The sequence below is a fragment of the Temnothorax nylanderi genome, unplaced genomic scaffold, assembly GCF_030848795.1.
Source record: "Temnothorax nylanderi isolate EJ_2023f unplaced genomic scaffold, tnyl_v1.0 TNYL_tig0103_pilon, whole genome shotgun sequence".
NCBI classification, from domain to species: Eukaryota; Metazoa; Arthropoda; class Insecta; order Hymenoptera; family Formicidae; genus Temnothorax; species Temnothorax nylanderi.
This window is the reverse complement of record NW_027249165.1, coordinates 344578-368024: the sequence shown is the minus strand read 5'-3', so window position 1 is coordinate 368024 and position 23447 is coordinate 344578. Positions and strand designations below refer to the sequence as shown.

The following is a 23447-nucleotide window of genomic DNA, read 5'->3' as shown; positions in this document are numbered from 1 at the left end:
GAAATTTGGTGAATAATAACTTGTACACTGAGAAAAAAAAAGCTGTTGCTTCAATTAAAGTGCTATCACGGGGTGCCAAAAACATAAATAGTTTATTCAATGGTATTATTATTAGACCCAATATCTGAATTATTAAATCAATAATTAAATTATTGGTTTAATAATCCAGATATTGGGTCTAATAATAATACAATTGAATCAATTACTTATGTTTTTGGCACCCCGTGATAGCATTTTAATTGAAGCAACAGCTTTTTTTCTCAGTGTATATAATTTCTATCTTATATGCTCTATTGAATCTTATTGAAAGTAGGATACAGTTTAGAAAATCTACAGATTAATAAATTCAATCATGTACGTATAAAAACCATTTATTTGTGTGTAAATTATACATGTACATTCTCTACCAAGGAGACCGAAGACAGGTTTGAATAATCATCGGTATAATTCAAAGTTAATTATTATATCGATAACTTGATACACGCGCGCGCGCGCGCACTGGAAGGAAGTTCAGATATTATCGACGAACAGCCCGTGACCTCGTGGCACTTTAAGGAATCGATATGGCGAGGCAGAATTGCACGGCAAGACGTGAGATGCGAGGCGCTTATGGGCAACGCGAAGCGATAGTCCGATAATTTTAATAGCATTCTCAATTAATTACGGACAAGCAGAGCGACGGGGTCACGGAACACGTCGACTTCGTGTCTGAGGATACGCATGAAAATTGGAATGACGAAACGGCATGCAGCATAATGATCCCCGATGATCCGTTCGTGCCCGTTCGTTAAAATGCGCGATGATTGGCGAAGTATTCCATTTATTCCGTTTCTTTTCTTTTTCTCGACGTCTTCCTTTTCGTATTCTACCCATAATCCAAAGTCGAGAAGCTGTTCAACATCGATATAAATCGGCATACTCTCTTCTTTTATAATAATTTCTACCGCGCGTCTATCCCTCCCGTTTGATCTTGCAATTAAATGCGACTGCCTTCGCTGCGTCAGAACTCGCGTCGCTTCTCTCACATCACCCTTTCACTCTCTAATTGTAAGTCTTCTGTCGCGTCCGCAGAAAAGCTTCGAGCTTCTTCTCTGTGTAAATGCCGCCGTCGCCGTCGGTGAGACCGCTTATGCGACTAGACGAGACGACTTAAGTCTTATGGCTCCACCGAGAGTGGCTCGATACCGTGGATACTAGTCGCAAGCCCGGCGGACGGTCTGCAACGCGTAACGCGACGTGGCTTATTGCCAATGCATTTTAAGTAGTCTACTATACGGTACTTCTTTCTTTCTCTTTCTCTCTCTTTCTCTCTATGTCGTTTTCCGAGAGCGCATTGTGCACCTGTGTACCTGCCGCGACATTGCATCGGACGTGTTTTATCTTCGCTTACAGCGAACGCGTATACGCGTGCGTGCTCGCACGAAGGAACGTGTACACGTGCACGCCGAGCGTCACTGAAGCGGTCGCGAGGCCACTACTGCGGTTTGCACAAGGGAAGCAGAACCTCCGAACCCGTTCCAGCGTTGTATCGCGATTCACGAGCGATCGTGAAGTCGTCGACGAGACCTACGAAAGTAGTGAACGGCGATGGAACACGGAGGAAAAGCACGAAGGAGGCAGCGCTGACGATGTGTAAATCGCCTCGTTGATTGAGTCATTTCGCGGACGATCATTCTCGGGTATCGTGCGGCGAATCTCTTTAAGAACACATTGTATGATAACCAATATAGAATAACTGTATCATACCTATAATTTTTTGACGACACTTGCTTTGAAATAATTCGATGAAGTCACTAAAGCAGAGTAAATAAATGAAAAGAATTGTAAAAATTCTGTTTAACTAGTATGATAATATATATGCAGCAGTGAACAGATGAAAGAGTACATACATTTTAATATTGTTGACTACATATAACTTTAATTGACTGCACTGCTGCATATATTATCATACCAGTTAAACATAATTTTTACAATTCTTTTCATTTATTTTACTCTGGTTTAGTAGTAATTATACCCTATTATTTATTCTTTGTCTGACAAATATGTAGATATGTTATATAAAAGAGACTTGACATCACACACAAAGAGAACGAGATTTTGATTAAGAGCGTTCTTTCCAAGGTACATAAATATCTCATGACTATATCTAAGAATTGATACTATGGCAAGGCTTCTAATACGTGACGCAACGAGACCGTTCTCCGAGCGGTGAGCGCGTTTTATTCACGTCGCCATAGGAATCCGCGCTACCGGGGGGTCGTGAGCTCATATTTCTCGAGCATTATGTCTCGACAACGTGTACGCGCTCTCGTGTGTCAGGCGTAAGTAGGTAAATACCTCGACTACCGGGCAACGTAAAGGCAAAGGAGGCTCGCGGAGCCAGCTCGACGGCGCATCGGGCTGACACACAAAAGACATCGGCCGGGCCCCTAAAGCACGCCTGGAAATTGTCAGAACATAAACGCTCCCACTGTGAGGACCAGAATGATCGCCGCACGACTTCCGTAACTCCTTCGTATCGCCCTCGACGCCGTGTGTTCGCTATTTATATGGGCTTTCGGACGCCATTGTGAGTGCCCTCGGAGCGCTTAATCACCGCGCTTATCAAATTTCTATCGCGCGCGGATGGACATGTTGGAGATTTTTTTCTCGAAGTTGATCCAAAATCCGTGGGCCTTTCTGGGATACCCTGACATTACTCTTTATTGTCCAATACACTTCTCGTAGCAACATCGGATCTAATTATCATTTCATATAGTGAATAACGTCTTGTTGCATAACGGTTTATCTCATAACTCATAGATCCACGTAACCACAGAAAAATTTCATAACAGCAGATTTATGTGTGCGAAAGGACAGTAAGATGTCACGAGGCTCACGGCGACGAATTTCTCATTCTTCCTCGCTCACCCGATAAATCATTCATCTTATTAGAGACTTTTCGATGCAAGAGAGAAATGCACGCCGAACTTTATTTATTCATTTGCCTCACGTTGCCGCGCGTGGTTAGACAGTTCTTCTTTCGTTGCGTTCGTTGGGTGGTGACGGATCGCGATAGAGCGAAGCGTTCGCCAATAACAAGATTTCGAACGGCGAGAAATGGCCCGACGCGACGTTGGAAAGGGCTCGGCTTGGCGCAGCGCGGCGCGGCGTGGCGCTGCGCAACGGGGTTCAGGGTCGGTGACGGTAATTGAGAATGTCGAATGCGAATCTCAATCAGTGTCGCGCGCGCCGTGATTTATTTATCAATTAAAAACCATCCACCTTCGGGCCGCGCGCGGGTCGCGCGTTCTCTCCCCCCGTCTCTCTCTCCCCGCGATCATCGCTCGCCGCGCTCGCTCGTCCGCTACACGGACCCGCATCAGCAGGAAGCCAGTTGTTAAAATGGCACGTGAATTTTACGACTCGCGCGTATAGCGCTATAAAATAATCGTAATCTTTGGATAATGCGCGCTTATGCATTGCCGACCGGCAGCCGGCACGCCATGTTCGGGCCGCGGCCCGAGAATCGTCGCCGCGCCGTCAATGTTAGCGGCTCCAACACTGACAAAGTACACGCGCGAACGCGGAAGAAATCTGATGTAAAAGGCAACGCGATCCGCATATTTACCATAAACACACACACGCCTTATTACGACCCGCGCTTCGAGTCGCGTCGCGTCGCGTCGCCCGTGCGCGCGAGACTCGCGCGTATGTCAACGTAAATAAGTTGACGTATGAGATATCCCTCGCGCGAACGGCACTTTTGCCGGCGCGTCCAGGCGCGTCCCGGCCTGAGAGCGACCTGAGAGCGAGCGCTCGCCGCGCACCGCTAATCACCGAGGTCATTAATAATCGGTAATTGCGCGAATCAATTGGGAAAAATTAAGACCAATCGCGCGCGGCCGGTCGGCCGGCCGGACATCTTGCCAGCGAGCGTGTAGTGACCCATCCCGTATCTGCGATTTATCGGGGCGTCATTGATCGAGCTCCGATGCGCGTCATCTCATAAAGGCACTTAATTATCTTTAGTCTTTAATTGGTAGGATACGAAGAGAAAAGCAGAGACAGAGAGAAAGAGAGAGAGAGCAAAAGCTCGAGTCTTTGGATTAAGAAATGTTTCTTTCTGTCTCTCACAACTTTTTGTTATATTTTAAAGTTCTACGAAAAAGGTAATTAAATAAATATTAGATAATATTCTTTGCATGTAATAAGCCGATGACGAAGGCGATTTTAACCCGAGAACGGGCGCCTCATTTTTTTGTGCATAACCTGAGGCTATTTTTATACCCTAATTAAAAATCATTATTAATTACACATTGCATATTTTTGATTGTTTTATAATTTGTCAGTTTTTGAAGACGATATGTAGATAGATTTTCTGAGAAAAATAAGGAGAAACCAAAAAATATTTAAAAACGAAAGAAGCACATAAAAATTACTGTGATGTGAGCTTTATTTTTTTTGCCGCTGGGATGTTTATGTAGCCCCAAACACCCCCAAGTTCTCGGATAAAATATGTACGATTAATAAATTTTACTTTCGAAAAAACAATTTATTTATTATATTCTTCATTGTCTTCTTTTTCAGGGACGAACCTGGATGTAATCTGGACTCGGGATATTCAACCTAAGGATGTGAGCCTGTGATAATTTGCAGTAAGGTAAGAAAGCCCCGCCGGTGCGGCGGTTGTCTAGCATCATTGCGACGCTAATAATCGACATAATATCCTACCGTTTTCCTACAATCAGATACGTGATATACGCATACATAAATGTAATACGTTCCCCGTGTGCGCGCGACGTTATCCTTTATGACTCGACGGGTAAATCCATAAAACGGCGCACAGAAAGTCAGGTTTATCCTATTCTTTAGTTAACGCGTATACGGCGGTGTCAACTGGGAAACAGAAGATACGACGAGGTCAGGGAGTAACGGCCGCTTACATTTGCACAGTGCACGTAACGTTCCCTGTTTAAAGAGTGTTCTGCCACGACCCCCCAGGTGCACGTCGATTTCTGAAAGTCCGCTTAATTTCCCAGGAAGGAATTCTTGGACGCGGCGCGCAAACGCGAAATGGCCGGTCGAAGCACCCGGCCGGTCGGGGCATAAGCGCGGCGACACGATGGGTTTATCGGAAAAAATTTACGAGATAAAAACCGTCATCCATTATCGGACCGTTAAAGCAAAAGGAGGAGACGAAGAGTGTTTTCCTCTAATGACGCGCGACGACGGGCGTTAAAACGAAAATGCCGCAACGTACGGCTTGGCAATATGTCGCGAATCGGATGTCGCGATAAGCTAAAGAGCGAAATCCGCTTTAAAACTCAGCTAACTTGTATCGCTCTCTAGGAGAATATTTAGCCAGTTTCCGAATGTGTCATCAATATTAAACGCGAGTCTCCACAGCAAACAGAAATAAAGTTTGAAATATTTTTATGTTATCTTATATATCTTGTATTCTTATATTTGCCGATCCATAATTATATATGTTTTTCAAAAAATTATTTAAAGATAAAATCTAATATTCCATAACGATAAATATTGAGATTTGGATGTACTAATTATGCATACGAAACAGCTACACATAAAATAACTTGAATCGATTAGACATGGGAAGAAGTCAGTGAGAAAATGCAGGGAAAATAATCGTAAGAGTATTACATCTCGGCGAATACGCCGGACGCGCTGAGCAGCTCGAAGGTTTAAGAAGCCCCGAGGCTCATCGGGATGCCGAAGGGGCCCGATACATGTAGCAAAGGTCGGGCCAGCACTAAACGCCAGACAATGCCTGTCGGCACCCTTTATACTCCTCTCTCTCTCTCTCGATCGGGTAACGCAGGATCGACAACGGAGCGAGTCTCGACGCGAGATTCCGCGAGCCTCCGTTCAAAATTATAGATGCTTATCTCGCGTTCTGATAGAAAATATTCGCGATTAAAGTGGATCGGGCAACGGTAATATCGGGAACACGTTTCCCCATATGAATCCGCCGCCTCCGCAAATCTCGAGGCCGCGAACGTGAACGGTAGGAAGCGTCGCACTTCGCCGCCCACAATCTCACGCGAAATACCGCGTTAACAAACCGCGCGCTGTCCACTCGTGAAACTAACGGAGTAACTAATTACTGTCCCGAAGTTTATTTATGCACCACGTAACACCGTCGCGCGAATCGAAGAGTAAATTTCTCAGTGAGCAAATTAAGGATGCTAAGGCCATCTCGAGTTCACTCTTAAATTCGAGGTTTTTCAAAAATTGCAGAGAAATATACGATTTCCACGAAGAGTGTGAAAAGCTAGGTGTATATAACAATTTTTTTTATTTTTTCTAAAATAAATTGATTTCGCATTTCTGCGATAGAGAGCTGAATATTCTTGTCCTCGTGCAAATAAGATTTATGATCTCTCTTATATTTATGATCACTCTTATCTTAGCCTACAACTTTGGGAAATTATTATTCACATAATTTTCCTACGCGTTTAATTACGTTTGTTGAATTTTTAATTTGTAAAAGCTAAAAACAAATTTGTTATTACAAGTTATTATCCCCGATGTTTCTACAAACGCGCCTGTTAAATATATGTAGGTACGTGTAAGTGTACATTCTCGATCATGTAAAAAAATGAGGTCCACGCATTCCTTCTCGAAGATGAAGCATCTCTCCCTCGCGCGATTCTTTCGCTCGCATCTCGCCGCCTTACGCGATCGGCGCTTATCCTCTTCACCTTTCCGAAAATGTAACGAGATCTCCGTCACGCCCATCGCGCCGCGCGCGGGCCTCTTTATCTTAATATAATCCGGATCGGAAACTCACGCGAGCCGATGCCGGCACTACGCGCCGCGCCGCGCCGCTTTCAAGTGCGCCGCTCGCAGTAAAATCGCGGCTCCGAGCCCCTTATCTCGACGGATCGCGGATGACCCGTCGACCTCTGCTCGTCGCCTATTGGCGGTATATCGCGTGTCTCTCGCCGGTCGAGTACCTATTGTCCGCACGGAAGTCGCGAACCCCGTCGATTTTCGTCGACGGAGAGATCAATCGCGTTGTCGATCGCCTCGGCCGATTCTCCTGACGGTACAGAAGATTGTCCCGACGAGGAGAGATCGTTGAGTCAGTCATACGGATCCGTGAAAATGAGCGTCTTCGAAAGCCACCGACAGAGGAGGACAATAATTGATCGTCGGGAAGTCGGTATAAACCGATGGGTCTTTAGCACGAAACCCGACGAACGTTCGCGGATAGATATCGCTGTTTGCGGTTTGACGATTCCCGGTACGAGTGCGAGCTTTCGATCCGATCTCCCATCCGTCCCGGGAACGCGCGCCAATCGTGCCCTCCGTCTAATGGTATTAATTTATGCCTCGTGATACCGTGTATAAATTGCAAGAGTCGGATTCCTGCCGTCTGCACGCATGTCGCTTCGTTTCACTGCGGTGAAACGCGTTTTATTCGAGTGTTACAGGATAGACTACCGTGAGCGAAAAATTAAAACTGGAAATGGAGTGATAAATTCCGCGTCAAGATCTCTAAGCATATAATAGAATGAATATTTTGAAGTGTTGTAACAGTCTTATTAACAACTTTAATAATTATGATTCGTCATCAAGCAATTTAAGCAATTTAAATTTGCTAAAAATTTATAATAATTTATATAAAAATCATTACACGGCCAGTATTACAGCGTGCACATTATTTCTCTCGCACAAACTGCTCTCGGAAAAATTTCAAGGAAACATTAACTTCGCGAGGCGGAGGGGACGATGCGACGGAAGGAGGGAAATGAAATTTGCGCGAATTCGCGAGTACTCTCTCACTCGCGCGACTCGCTCATGCAAATCGCCGAGGACCGTTAACGGCCGGCACTAAATCTTTAACGGCCCCGGCGTGCCTCTCCCAGAGCACTAACTCATAAGTCGTGAGAGTTAGTGCTCGACGTACGCGAGCGGATTGGAGCGGAGTGGAGCGGAGCGGCGAGGGGGCAAAAACAAACCTCCGTTACCAAATGAACTCAAGCGCGCTCCTCGTCGACGAATTTATCGCCCTCGTTGCGACGCGCGCCAAACCTCGTAACTCATATTCGTCTCAAAATTTCTCGTTATCACCGTCGCGCACTTTCACGCTCGTAAATTTTCATCCGTGCCTTTTCGAGTAATCGCCGCGAAGCACGAGCGTAATAAATATCATTAGATACCGTTAACGATAATTGCTGATGTCCGTGGATCACGAGCGATTCGCGAGTGATATCGCATTGACCCTACTATTGTTATTTCTCTCTCTGTCAGGTGTATCTTCGTTGTATGAGAATATTTAGAAATAATAATAAGTGAACTATAAGTACCTATATTAATTATTACTGAAAACATATGTACTCTTTTTCTCTTAACATTTAACATTGGCAATTATATAATCATTAATTAATTAATGTAGTCCCGTAATTTCAGATTAGAAAGTTGTAAAAGGTCGACAGTTGTTTCTTTGGTTTGATTTATAAATTTAAAATTTGGCGAAAACATCCGCGTTTCATTGATGCGCCCGCTTGAAATCCCATCTTGAAATCTAGTGAAGCCGGACGATCGACCGACGATTCGTGGGGATCGCTCGGATAACGCCATGGCGGTATAGTATGTCGGAAATTATAGGGTGTTATCCGCGTTGCACGGCGCGCGCGAGAGAGGATATGCGATTCAACGAAGATAGTGCTGTCCGACCTGCAGTTGGTCCAGGGTATCGTAGCGAGGGAGACGGGGCATGGTGCGGAGCACACGTTTATAAGGTCGATTTTAATAGGGGTTTGGTTACAATTATGAGGCACTGTAATGGAGCCCGGCACTCATTACCTCGCTAAACTGGAACTAATTATTATGTTTCACGGCGCGTTGCGAAAATTCCGAAGCATCACCTAAACGAGTGCGATGGGGATCGAGGGGGAAGGCAGAGGGGCTCCATCCTCAGAAACCGAATATTTCACGAATGCACGTATCATCTCAAAAAATGCAATATGTTATTTATTGTTAGCAACTTTCACAATATTTTTGATTTATAGTTTTACTTGTAGGAACATTTTAGAAATAGCAAAATAAAATGCGATTTGTCTTTTTTCCAGTAGATTGATTATTAATGCGGATATTCTTCAAAGTTCAAGTCAGAAATTGATAATCGTTGAATACAATTAGTATTAACGTCCATATCTGTTTCGTTCATTTGCGCTTCGCGTTTAAGCCATGAATCTCCGAGAGTGCGCGCTTTAAGACAAATAAGCTAGGTATATCGCGAGGACAAAGGCCACGGAGAGGTCTTCGAATGATTCTCCACGTGGGGGCCAGATCCGGTGGGTGCCACGCTCGAAAGAACCGCTGAGTGTGTGAACGTATTAACACCTCGAAGGATTTATGGTATCGAGAGCTAAGAGTTCTCTCTCTCTCTCTCTCTCTCTCTCTCTCTCTCTCTTGCTCTCTCGCGGTGAGAGGAAGAAGAGAGGCACTCGTGGAGGAGGTAAGAGGGATGGCGAAGTGCGCGGAGGACCCAAACAGGGTCCCCTGCGGCACACAGCGCGATCCCGGACTCTCGCAGAGACCACTGGAACAAATGGGCTCAATTTCATATTTTGTAACACCTCCGTTCCACCGCCGTGCCATGTTGTTTTCACGGGCACCCACGCACCTGGCGATCTATTTCGTGGTTATATATATTTCTCGGTTTAACGTTCCTCCGCCCCTTCGAGCGCAACGCATATAATATGTTACACGGGCACGCATATGCACGACGCACGTACTCTCGGTTTTTTTTTTTCGTTCGTCGCCTTCCACCCGCGATCCTCGTTACTTATCTATCCGGACACGTCCACCGTGCGCGCTCCGTCCTCGCTCCTGCCGATTTCTGCCCGCTTCGAGATGTAATAACGCAACAAAGTGGTCTCTTCCGGGCCTTATTCATCGGCTGACAGATAACACGAATACGCTTCGATCACTGTCGCGCTTGAAATTAGCCGGAGTGATGAAGCGGCCGTCATTTTTCACGCTCGTAACTAGACCCGATGAGAAAAATGTGAAGGACCGTCGGGGATAGGACGACCCGACGATGGATGGAAAGAAACGGCCGTTGGATCGCTAAAAAATGCGCAGACTAATTTGGACAGGACAAATCGATACGATTTTTCAGCCGTCGACAAATCGGACATCGATTGGTGGCAGTGCCGAACGGCGAGAGCCGTTACGCCGCGTTATTAGACGCGTAAACGAGGCGATATGTTTTAAGGCGCGCGTTTGCGCATCGACGGGGCCCATCAGTTTGGTGCACCACTTTCCTTTTTGCGAGCGCTTTTCGATCCCGGACGTCTCTCCCGCATCGCCCCGCCCGCTCCTTTTTCTTCCACGCCTTCGCCAGCCCCGACCTGGTTGATCTATGGCCCTGGAACACGCATGCAACACGCCACCCCCGCAGACCACGGCCGCTCGCTCTCGTGCCACTAACAAATTGAGATAATTTGTTGTTAACGGCCCCGACCGGCCCCGGGAGCTAAGATTCGTGTGAACCCGGAAAGGTGCGCGCCGCTTTTGTCAAACGACGTGAACCATAACGCTCGCCGTGAAAGTATCTTGATCCGCTTGAAAATCGCTGCGATACGCTCGCCGTGATACGCTCGCCTGCGATATGGGCTCTAGTCACGCGACGGCGTGAAAGCCGCGCGCGTGAATTGATTTTAGACACTCGCGCGCGTGAGAAAGCATTTGTAAAATCCGAATTTGTCAATGACATCCACGCGGAAGAGCCAAAAGAACCTAAGTAACAATGTAAATATTGGTGCAACCAGTTTCTAGTTTCCTACAGAATTTACGAAGGCGAGCCCGGTAATTGACGGTTAATAACATTCACACGGTAACCCGCGGATAGTTACGCGCTCTTTTCTCTCTCGCGGAACCGGCCAGAGCGACGGACGGCGACGGCGGAGAGGGAGGTGGGGTGGCAAAGTCATTTGCGCGAAGCCTCTTCTTATCGCGCCATCGTGAGATAGTCAAATACAAGCGGCAGGTGATCTGTAACGGGCCGGCTTTTGTCGCCGGCCCGTACCGGCGCGGTACAGAGTCGTGTGAACGCCGCCGTCTTCGGCTGTTTGGTGAAACAGTTTGACGGGGTTACATAATTACCGAGTAAACGTTGACTGTCTTCGACGACAGCGGGCACCTTAAAGCAGAGCAAACATCTGCGTACATCCGCGAACGTACAGTCGTTGTTCGCTCCGCTCCGCTCGGTACCTTCAGGCTAATTCAGACGGAAATTTCACTATAATAATATTACATAGCTTGATAAAAAAAAAGTTATTTACCTTTCTTTCTTATATGGAACAACAATCTATTACGTAACACAATAATTATTAAAAAATCTACTTTGTTTTGTGCATATACATTCGCATGAATCACGTAAAAACGTAAAAATTTGACGTGTGGTTGTAAGAGGTAAAACCGGTGGTCATAAGAAATATTTTTCCAATTTATTATATTGCTCGGTAGAAAATAACTTATTATGCTAATGTGCTAGAATGACGTCCTGGTCTGAATGAGGCCTTATTATCGGACAATATCGTCTTCACGAGATCCGCTGGCACGAACGGTAAGATCGATCGGATCGCGGAATGATTTATCGGCACGAGCGTGCCGGACCTTTCGTCGAGGTGGAGAGCAGGCCTCGCTAACGTCAAGACGAAAATGTGAACGCGATAAGAAGGTAGAACGTTTCGCGAAGCTGGTATTGAGGTTTTCTCTGATGATCTACGATGAACCAGATTTTATCGTGAGATAGCAAATAGTGTAAATTCGTAACGAGATAATCAAGGCCACGAGAAGTCAGGTGGAAACGATGGCTCGTATAACACTAAACAGATTACATGATCGATTGAGAATTTACAATATTTAAAATAATTGCATTAGTTCTTTATATATGTTCCAGACGATTTCTCATTTTTCTTTGGGGTTAGTAGTCGAACGATAAATGTAGCTATTGTACTGGTTGCGATATCTATTACAAGTATAATTTGCAAACATATCTTTTTTTAAATTTTTCTGCACATCGTTGCATTAATATTAAATAAATGTTTTAGTTATATCATTAAAAGTCGTGCATTAATTTTAATCTTTCACGGATATCATTCTCTCTTTTGTATTCTGCTCAAGGAAAAGTTAATTTAGAAAAAAACCAATATGCACTCCTTTCTCTCACACTCTCTTCTCTCGCGCGTAAAACCGCGAGTGTGGCGATCTATCACCGATCATGCCGCGAGATATCGAAGGGCCGTCGAAAGACGGGAATGAACTCGATCGTTCGTCTCGGCGGGGTGAAAGGGCATCTCGTTATGTAAAAGGGCGGTCCAAATACCGAGCAAATTGGCACGACTCCCACACTAGCGTCGGTTTTCTCGTGTGCGAGACGAAGGAAGAGAGAGAGAGAGAGAGAGAAAGAGATCCGTTCAGAAACGAAGCAGGCGTATATTATAACGAGCCCCGGTACATACCGCCGTGCGTGCGTCATTATATATTACGTTACGCTTACGCGTGTGTAATTGCGAGCATCGTCCACGAAAGCGCTTGATTTATGTCTTCATACGAGGGACGCGCGGCGATGCGCGTGGGCGCCGCGGAGGGACGCCTTCTCCTACCGCGATGTGATGCGAATAGGGAGTCTATTCTCGTTTCCATCCTATGATACATCGCAAGAAGCTGCGCGACCGTCCTTTCTCCGTCACGCTACTGACGACTGATCGCCGTCACTTGTAGGCACAAAGCAAAGTTACGTATGACGATAGTCTTCTTTCCGCATTGTGAACTACAATAGAAGCCTTCTTAGAATCTTCTTATGATTATCATCGTTCAACAGGAGATACTTGAATGATTAAATAATATTAATTCCGAATAAGCGATCTCTATAGTATTGATTATACGTTAGGGACGTTATCTTTAAATTACATGCAGTAAAATTATCATAAATTTCAAAACAAATATATTATATCTCACATACATATATTATATCCTTGATTATAACTCATAATACGCGGATTATATGCAGTGTAAATTTTATTTATACGATGGCAAGGAATGAAAATGAAGAATCGCGAGAAAGGTGAGAAAATTATCAGGGTTCCGTAGAATAATTCGGTCGCATGCTTAATTAGAGAGTCGCCGTCAATTTCGTCGGCAACATTTTAAGCTCACGTAACGCACGCCCACGCGATCCTGCTCGAGGCTGAAACGGACCCCCCGCAGCCTCTTTCCGACCGCCTAATTACCGAACAAGCCTATCTTCGAGCGTGGACGCTGCTAACACTATCACAGAGGTCTACGGGGTGTCCCGACGCGGATTCGATTAAACTGAGGCATTATTCCATACATCTATCAACAAATATTTTGATCGCACAATTGCAAGAAAGATGGTGAAGAAATAAGAGAAATACGAACATTATCTCGATATCTTATATCATTAATAAATAATCATAAATATAATAACAAGAGTGATCAGGCATGGCACTTTCGAGTTACGTGAAAAATGTTGTTTTTCTTTGAAAACGATTGATATACAGTGACAACGCGAGAGGCAAATGTCAGGATCGTAAAGGATATTTCGATTTGTTCCGACGTCGAGGCAAGTGTTCCATCGATATGTATTCTCCCACGTTTCCGAGACACCCTGTAAGCCCCGCGGAACATAGGATACGCGTCGTAACACACAAGCCCGTACACGCGCGTAGCGAGGGCCCTCGCTCACGTAATAACGTTACCGTGAAATAAGACCGGCCGTGCACCCAGCTGCGAAACACGCATAAACTCGGCCGATTGGATCCTAAATCGGCACGGTCGCTTGTCTTAAGGCGGGAATGCCAACACACACACCCCCTGAATCAGCCCCGCGATGATCACATCGCGTATTTATGCGGTGCGCGTAAATTTGGTCGAGCGCGACGGTGAGGTGGATACGGCTTCCCGGAATTTCTGACCGCGGTGACTGCCGGGGCTGCTTGTATCGCGGCTGAATACGAAAAGGCGGAGGTAAAGGCGAGCGAAAGGGAGAGAGAGAGAGAGAGAGAGAGAACGAGATAGCAAGCGAGATTAATTTGTTAATGCATTCCCGAAGGCCGCTCTCTTGTGTGAAGACGGGCGGTAACGTCTCTGCGTTAGTGAGTTACCGGCGTAGTCGGAAAGGTGGATGGCATACTTCTTGGTGCTGTGTGGTAGAAGACTCCCGATAGAGTCGTCTCAATTACGATACTGTGACTATTTACGGTAAAAGACTTTGTCTCCCAACAGGACGCTCGTGGCGCACCGAACGTGACATCTCAGAAGTCGCGTACTTATTCTCTGGTTTCGATGTTTCGGTATGCTTTATCGTGAAAATATCATATGAGATTAAATGAGAGTAAAAGGACGACATTCAGTAATACATCATTACTGATATTATAAATTTTCAAGACTTCTAAATATAAGTTTTTAAAAGAAAGAGCAACACGAGGATTATACGACGCTCGATTAAATAAAACATGAAAAGAATTATGTATGTCTCGAATATTTAAATTACAAGGCAGAGAATGAATTATTTGAAAATTTTTATATATGCATCTTGTATCTCGCTCTTTAGAGATTCGCCATTTTAACCAGAAGACACGCCGTACCGGTTAAAATTAATTTTTTGCATTAAATTATTTTCGTAATTTATATGTAGCTTTTACATATTACAAGGTATATATCTCGCGTTTATTCATACAAAGTAATCTCATGTTGGGCAAGGATATTGATGGACGAAGCGGCGGCAGCGGCTGCGTCCGCGCGAGGAGGCGTGCTGGCAGGTAGATATACCTGTCGAAAGAAGACGCGCGCCCTTTATCGCGCGAGGCACAACGTGCTCTCACGAGCAGCCACAAATTCCTCTTTGAGCGGTCCAGATCTCCGGTCCCTCGCGCGCCTCTTAAAACGCATGCGAGACCAACTCTATTAAAACGGATGAGATATCGTTTTTACTCTTTGACCTTACATAACTTTGTGCCAGGGCCTCTCCTCTCCATATCTCTCCTGTAGTGCATACATTTACTGGAAATTATGCCCGATGCAGCGCGCGCGCGCGTCGACGTCGTACGAACAAATTATTTACTCCCGATAATGTAAGTGTGCATAAGGGTCAAAGAGAGATGCAAACACTATAAATTTCAAGTCGATCCTACGGATATTAAGACTACACGGATAACTGTTATCTTTACAAGTTTGCTGATATTTATCGAACGTGTTTCATCAATCTTGAGAACTTATAATCAAGAGACACGGTAGTGTCTCGCGCCAAGTACACGCGGAGCGAGACCGACCGTGACTCTTTTACGCGACGCGACGAGTTGCGAGTACTCGAGATTTCGAGATGTTCAGATCTCAATAACGAGTGAACGGATCAAGTTCTAAGTAGGCTTGATCGATAGCTTGGGGTCGATATATAAAGAAAAATGTTTTTATTTTTCCGCTACGTGTCCTACGAGCGGAGATATTGCGACGCAAAGTCCAAATGTGAAAATTTTATATATTTATTAAGATACGTCGTCGTCTCTCATCTCTCTAGTTTCACTTTCATGGCGCTGGAGTCGCGTCTTTTTCACTTTTTCGACACTGGCGGTGCTAGTATAGGGCTGCGTTCGGAAACGCTACCCTGAAGGAAGACTCGGGTGAATAGTGGTGGAGGCAGGGTGCACCCCGGGTGTAAGTAGTTTCCGAACGGCAAATAAGTAATAAGACATGGCGGATGAAAGGCAATCCCGAGAAAATATTATTGTATCCTGCGCCATGACTACTGGACAAGAATCGATAAGTCCCGGTCTACAATAGGTGTTTTAAGCCCTAAGCCTTAAGCCCGGTGTCCACGATGCAAGAACTGTGTCCAAGTTTCGATTTAGGATAGGATAGGAAAGAAATTGTTCAATCACAGTTAAATTTGAGGAGAATAATTGACTGTGATTGGTCAATTTCTTAGGGCTTAGGGTTTAAAACACCTATTGTAGACTGGGACTAATCAGGATAGCTTTAGATAGTTTATATCCAGATAGTAATGACACAGTATAATATCTACTTACGCTGTGGTAATGATGAGCCGTTGAGTGTTTCTACTTAGCTGTGATGTCGAAGAGTCTGTGTTAACGGATATGCTTGCGTCTTATGTTGACGAACAAGTTACTACTTGTTATGATGATGTTACTTATAACTAGTTATGAAGAAGAAGAGAGATATGTTTTGATGAAGCATATGAAGCTTCTGCGCTGGATCCGTGCGCAATTATTCCAAGTTATGAGGAAGAACAGTTGTTACAAAAATTAGAAGATTTTAATATTAGCGAGGCTATCGAAGAAGAGGGTTTAAAATATATAGCCGGATACGTAGCATTTAGATTTAAAAGCAAAGATAAAACATTAGGTATTGAAACGCGCCAATTGGAAACAACGGGTGACCAAGATTGGCTGCAAGTTATTTCGCGAGGAAAATGTATGTATCCGAGTGACAAATTATTACAATGTGCTCATATAATGAATATTGAGTTTGCTAAATATCACGGATCCAGTTTGAATAAAGAAAACCTTATATTTCAAAACTTAGCAAAAATAATAGAACCACAATTGAAAATTAAAATACCGAGAGAGGCATTACTATGCCTCATTAGGACTAGGACATATATTAGGCTGCGCGAAATAAACCGAGCGATTGCAATCGCAAATCACAGGAAAAAAACAAAGATGTCAAAATTCACTAATAAAAAACCTGTATATTAAATATCTGCATTTATTGTTATTTGATTTTTTATCTGCATCTTTCCTCTGCATAGGTACCTAGTTCTTTATGTCGTACGCCACAATATATTTTTGTTTTGCGTCTCAGCTGACAATTCTTTTCCAATCGTTTTCCGACCAGTTTTGATTAAAACTAATAATTCGCAGAATTTTAATAACAAATGACTGGAAATTAAAATCTCGTTTTGTGTGAAATTTTTCCGTACGTCGTGATGACTTTCATTCAATGCACACAATTCTTTTTTTCTTAATAATAATAATAATATTTTCTGTAATATTATATATTTAGACAAACCCACATAAAATAATTATAAAATTCGTCAAATAACAATAACGTTTCTAACATCTACAACGAGAGACAAATTCGGGAAACGATGAGCGTTTATCCGTATGTCACGTGCGTTTTTTATATTTATATATTTTCGTCCATATATATTTATTTATTTATAAAACAGAATTTTCTCTCACATAAATGATCAACATTATTTTGTATTCACATATTGTCCGCTCAAAATGCTTTTATAAATGACTATTACAGATTCGCTGCTTAAATGTGCCGCTTAGTGTGACGTAAGTTTGGACAAGTCACTGATTGGCTGGTTTTGGAAATATGCGCAAGAGCATACCCTTGTATTTATACCATGACCATGCCCGGAAGCGAGGTCTTTTCCTCGTGAACCTTTGCCGTGTGCACATCGTTTTCGGAATCTCTCGGAATCGTGTATTGTGTTTTACATCGGGCAAAGAGGAATCGTTCCCGGCTACGACCGTGATCTGTACGACAAGATTAATAATATATTATCGAAATTAGATGGTCTTTTCCTGCCGAACCGTCGTCGGGTCTACGTCGCGTATCCGAGTGATCCGTGAATAATCGTTCGACATCCGACGAGTAGGGAAAGTATCCGGCCGCGACCGTTATCCGCAGGCTTAATTACAAGCTTATTAACATCCGGAAGTGAATATTTTTCGGAAATATATCGTTTTTCATACGAAAATCGCGAGTGAAGCGAGATGATGCAATCGGGGCGTTACCCATTGTAATCCTGCACTTCGAGGAAAAAATATATATTCTTGTTATTTGTTTTCATAAAAGCAATTGCAAGTCAATTACCCTCATTAATCCGAATCCCAGCAAAAGCTTTCCGAATCCGAAATACTAGTGCGCGACTTCGTAAAGGGCGTGGTCGACAACAACGCATTATCGCAGCGGAAGTGCGACGAAGCTGAGGATCGAGAGGAAGTATTTCACGGCAACCGAAAGTCAACCGGGCCTATCAGCGTTCTTCGTAATCGCAGTTAAAACGAAGTGGCGACCGTTTATACGTACGAGTGAGTACATTTTAAGAAAATTATTCAACGCTCAGACCCATGTCCGGTCACAGCTGAACGCCGAGCACACAGCCGCCGCACACATACACGGCTGTTCGCTGCTGTGTGCTCGCGTCCGTGCCAGATGGTGGAAGGTCCCAACGTCCACGAAATAACAGTACTGTGTGGACCTACAGAAATAGTATGCAATAGTATGTGCTCACCACGTGTTCCAACATTTCTTTTCTTTCATGATTTTTTTATTCTATACGGAAAAAATCAAAACTGCCTTGCTGATAAACAGTAAGTAGTATGAAAATCGATAGAAATTAGTTTTACTGATTAATTTTTTGATTCAGTTCCGAGTTAAATTTCCGGTAGATAATTAATTCTTTTTATTCACTGTGTGATCCTTTGTGTAACTTATTGTTAGATCGCTATAACCTATATCAAACAATGAGATAAAAGATACATTAAATAAATAAAAAAATACATTTTGAAAAATTTTAGTTATTTAAAAGCGTAAGCGTAAGTGTAGCGAACGTAAGCAATTTAAATTTTGCAATTTTTTTCTTTGGTGCACGTGAACGTGTGTATGCCGTATGTTCTTCTACCGTGTGAAACACAGTACCACGTGGTAGAACATGTTATAACGCGTATCGGAAAATGAGATAAAAGATACATTGAGTAAGATAAAAAATACATTCCGGAAGATCTTAAACCCATTGTACAATAACTGTAAGAGTATGCGGTAAGACGTAAGCAGTAAAAGTTGACCAACTACAATCGATTAGTCCGTATCTACAATAGCTGTAGTAAGCCTCAAGATGTAAGAAATTGACCAATCACAGTCGATTATTCTCCTCACATTCGACTGTGCAGATTGGTCAATTTCTTACATCTTGAGGCTTACTACAGCTATTGTAGATCGGGCCTTATTCTTGGATTGTAAAAATCTTATTAGTCAATAGCTTACTGCTTACGCGTCTTACATCTACTCTTACGACTATTGTAGAATGGAACTTTATAGTCATTTAGAAACTAAGCGTAAGTCTGGCGAATGTGAGCAATCTAAATTGTGTAATTTTTTTGTTCTTTCTTTTGTGCTCGTGCACGGTGTGTGCCACGTGATAGAAGAACACAGAGCTCCCGATATTTCAGATTTATAAAAGAACATTTTTCTACATTAACAAAATTAAAAAATAACTGTTATTTTCTTTAAAATAATTAATTATTTAATAATAATATTCAACACACACATGCAGACTATGTAATAATGTCAGTACTTAGCAATGCGAATGGAAGCAAGATAAGCTTATTGTTAGATTATACATATAATCTTAACGCTATAATTATAAATATATATGATATTATAATGCATTTTAGCATATGCTAAAAAAGAAAGGATTATTATTCTTCATATTTTTTGTCTTCTTTTAGAGAGACAATATGACAACCCACAATAAATCTTCATATTGCGAGAGTTGTAGTCGATATCCCTATGTCGGCAGAGTATCCGTAGGAGAAGAGGATAGTGTTGACTTCATTTATCAATTTGTGAAGAAAAGATTTGTTGCCGTGGACCACGAGAGTCTTAGCATATTCCATACTGCCCCTGACATAATTGGGCCACCCAAATTTCAAAATTACGGACAACCATTTCATTTACCAATCTCTTTTTGTGATTTCTATGTACGTGTATTTTCTGATACTACCTATCTCTGTTATAGTCCTGTACAAAGTAATCGCTATATATTATATGTTACAAGATTTTCTACTATTTGACAATTTTGATTTTCTAATATAGAAGATAAAGGATGGTACTGGTGTTTCAATATCTCCGTGGCAAAACATAGATTTCATGAGTCCCATTGATGGGCAAATACCAAGCGATGATGATCGGACGAGCGAAAAAAGATATATTGGTATGTAATATTTAAATCAATAAATAAGATATTGTTAAGGAAGATACGCTTTTGCTGAGAAGAGAGTAGGTAAATATAATATTTTCTATTTAAAGATATCGAGTTTCATGAAGCTGTATATCCAATCAGAGTCTGTATTTACGAAATATGTAATCCTGGAAGCGTAATTCAAATTTCGGCTCAAGATTCCAATAATCACTGGATTCAGTTGTGGGATAACTCGTTTCAATACTATCCATACCATGACGATGTTCATAATTTAACAACAGATTCAGAAAGTGCACACTTAGATATAGTTTATCTGCAACAGAATTTTTCCAAATACTGTGTTATTTTTAAAAGGTATTATTATCATCGACATTAAATAATATTTGAATCCATTTTTTCTGTTAATAATAAAAATTAATTTAAAAATTAATTTGTTCCGATAATATTTGCAGCGACATAAGAGGGGTTTTTTATACATTATTGAATATATTGAATATTCAGATTAACTTGAATATTCAGAATAATTTGAAGCACAAAAAGGTATCTCAGGAGGTAATCCCTGGTTATGAGCAACCTCTTGATCAGAGATATCCGCGTCGTATTTTCTTGAAAAGTAATCCGAATTGTGCCAAGAGAGGGAAACTCTCATTGGATGAATCCAAGGAGCTATCACGTTGCAGTTTATCTGAGCTTCCTGTAAAGTATTCTAAGAAGTCTATTTCTCATCACAATATTTATTACAATAATGACATTTCGTACTTTGAGTATTAAAGTATTTATTTTGTATTATATTAATTATATTTTATCTTTACAGAATGAAATACTACTAAAAATATTTAAATACTTAGATGTGGTAACATTATGCCGCATGAATGAAGTAAATAATAGGCGCTTTGATATTTTAACACGGGATCCTCTACTCTATACACGTTTGAACATGCGATATATTAGCTCTGACAAATATATGTTCGATATATTTTGTTATTTTACACCTAGATGTAAATATTTGCAACAATTAGATCTTACAGGATGCAACTTTGATGTTAATGATTTCGTAAACTTTCTTGATTATTGCGGCAGGCGTTTAACGCATTTAAGATTAAGTGACTGCAACGATAGAGAATGCTTAAATCCTGTCCTACTTAAAACTTCAGACATGCAAAAATTTGAAAGGTATATGCATATAGTATATGTATATAATTGTCAAGATTATTTGTAAATTGTATAACAATTTGTAATACAATTTTTTTTTAGAATTGGATCTAAGTTATTCTGACATAGACGACGAAGGATTTTCGTATCTCGAGGGGCTAAATAATTTGGAACATTTAGACATTTCTAATACTGGACTTCCTGGTATAAAAACCGAACGTTTTTGCAAAATACTGCAAAATAATCAACGGATGCGTCAGTTAGCGGCAGATAGCGACTTAATAACCGATGCAGTTCTAATAGAGTTGGGAAATTCGTGTCGTGACTTGGAAGTAATATATTCACTGGACGCATGTGATCTTACATCTCAGGGTATTAATGCTCTCGCTAACTGTAAGAATTTACAAAAAGTGGACCTTGAGCTGTAAGTGTGTGTGCTACATTTTCTTTTAAAACACACATTATTGTATTCTTTATTGAAATTTGTTTGCTTCTCTTGCGAGCATCTTGAAAAAGTTACATGAATTTTCTCTTGCAATTAAAGTACTGTACTAATTATAAGATTTTTGTTACAGAGAAGGATACCCAGTTACTGATGACAGCTTATTTAAATTACTTTCCTCTTATCAAAACTTGCAAGAAGTTCATTTGTCCCGTGCTATCCTCACTGATCACCGGTTGGAATTACTAGCGCAGTGCAAAAACTTAAAAAAGTTACATCTTATTGACACGAAACTTGATACACCTGATAAATGTTCCGTTATTTTGAAACAATGTCCTAAACTGCAGGAGTTTTATTTCATGTACTGTAATATAAATGATATAAATCAATTGGTTAATGAATTGGTAAATCAATGGAAAGAAAGATATCCGCACGTGTCCGTCTATACATTCTGCTGACAATTAAAATAGTTTTTGTTTAATATGTTAGGACAAATCAATTTACTTTTTATATTTTTATACTTACAAATTTACTTTGTAAAAATTATCTGCTAAATTAGGTTTAAAATAAGTTAATCTTTAATAAAAACGAAATATTCACATTTATTTATAGTTTTGTTATTTTCGAACCGTTTTATCTTTTTTTTTTCTTTTTTATAATTTGAATTTTTTGGGCGATGGTGTCATTTCTTTGTTTGAAATAATTGTTCAGCGAAATACTAAAAAAACTACATTAATAACATCGTTAGTAAATTCTTGATATTTTTTTATGTTTCTTTCGTTTAGAAATAGATCTCCTGTGATACTTTTTCTAGTTGCAGTTTCTAAAACAGCTTTCCGTAAAGTTCGTTGTAAAAATTTATTTTTATACTGTTCTGAAATAAACTCATGAAAGCTACTATAAATATTGGCAGAATTTGTCCGCTGTTTCCTCTTAAAAATTACACTATAATCTTTATATGTTTAATTTTAGAATCCATCGTTTCTCTATAAAATAAAAAATATATAAACTTTTAGAATAAAATAGCTCGAAGTATTCGAACCTTCCCACTCTATCATATTTCTGCTTCCACGCGAGATGAGATGTCACATGGGTTTACAACTTTCCACGCGTGGAAAGTTCACGCATGTACTTTGCAAGGCGCACTATGTGTCCAGTTGTAAAAGATTTTTACAAAGATTTTTACCAAGAGAGCCGCAAAAAATATCAAAATTCGGAAAAGGCCCTATTCTGAATAATTACCTACAACATATTTCCATTTTTCTAGAAAGCGTTCAAATCAATTTCCTAGGCAAATAGCATTTGAACACAAATAAACGGGCGAAAGCCATTTGACCAGGCAGATAGCATTTGCCTAGTCAAAAGCTATTTTCCTAAAATAACCATTTGCCTACGATACATAGTATATATATAGGTATATATATATATATATCTTTATGGTTCGGCATAAGTTGAGGCCAACCATAAGCGATGTGTACATACGTATACGTTGATATACATCGACATCCTAACTTGTATTTCGGAAGTATTTTCCATATGTATAATCAAAATACAAAGATATATCAAAATTAAGTTTCCTTATATGATTTGTTAATTGTTGGTACCACTAAAAAATACATAAAAATATGATTATAAGCAATATACATAACGTGAAATGCAGTATACATGTTTTTGCAATAGCCATTTACATCGTATTTCGTAGTTAGTTATCGTTTGTACACATTATATAAACTATTATATAAAAAAGGATGCTTTTTATACTTAGTAATTTAATAGGACCGCGAGAATTTTAACTATTTCTCTAAACTATCGATATACAATTGTTGGCGATTCCGGGCGTAAATTGGAACATTC

General features: G+C 41.4%; 1 protein-coding gene across 1 annotated transcript; it reads left to right on the top strand.

The window, feature by feature from the left end:
- Window positions 1-17499: 17499 nt before the first annotated feature.
- Window positions 17500-22727, top strand: LOC139775718 (uncharacterized). The gene is made up of 8 exons (XM_071711958.1): window positions 17500-18107; window positions 19527-19778; window positions 19894-20011; window positions 20107-20353; window positions 20452-20695; window positions 20814-21172; window positions 21254-21575; window positions 21727-22727. Exons 2-7 carry the CDS (start codon window positions 19536-19538, stop codon window positions 21273-21275), a joined length of 1233 nt encoding a protein of 410 aa, XP_071568059.1. The 5' UTR covers window positions 17500-18107; window positions 19527-19535; the 3' UTR covers window positions 21276-21575; window positions 21727-22727.
- The last annotated feature ends 720 nt before the right edge of the window (window positions 22728-23447 follow it).

What these genes read in the sequence shown, in the direction of transcription:
- LOC139775718 (XM_071711958.1), top strand. Translation starts at nt 19,536, where the DNA reads ATGACAACCCACAATAAATCTTCATATTGCGAGAGTTGTAGTCGATAT. An exon ending in GAGCGAAAAAAGATATATTG is followed by an intron (nt 20,012 to 20,106) that starts GTATGTAATATT and finishes TTCTATTTAAAG; the next exon opens with ATATCGAGTTTCATGAAGCT. An exon ending in TACTGTGTTATTTTTAAAAG is followed by an intron (nt 20,354 to 20,451) that starts GTATTATTATCA and finishes TAATATTTGCAG; the next exon opens with CGACATAAGAGGGGTTTTTT.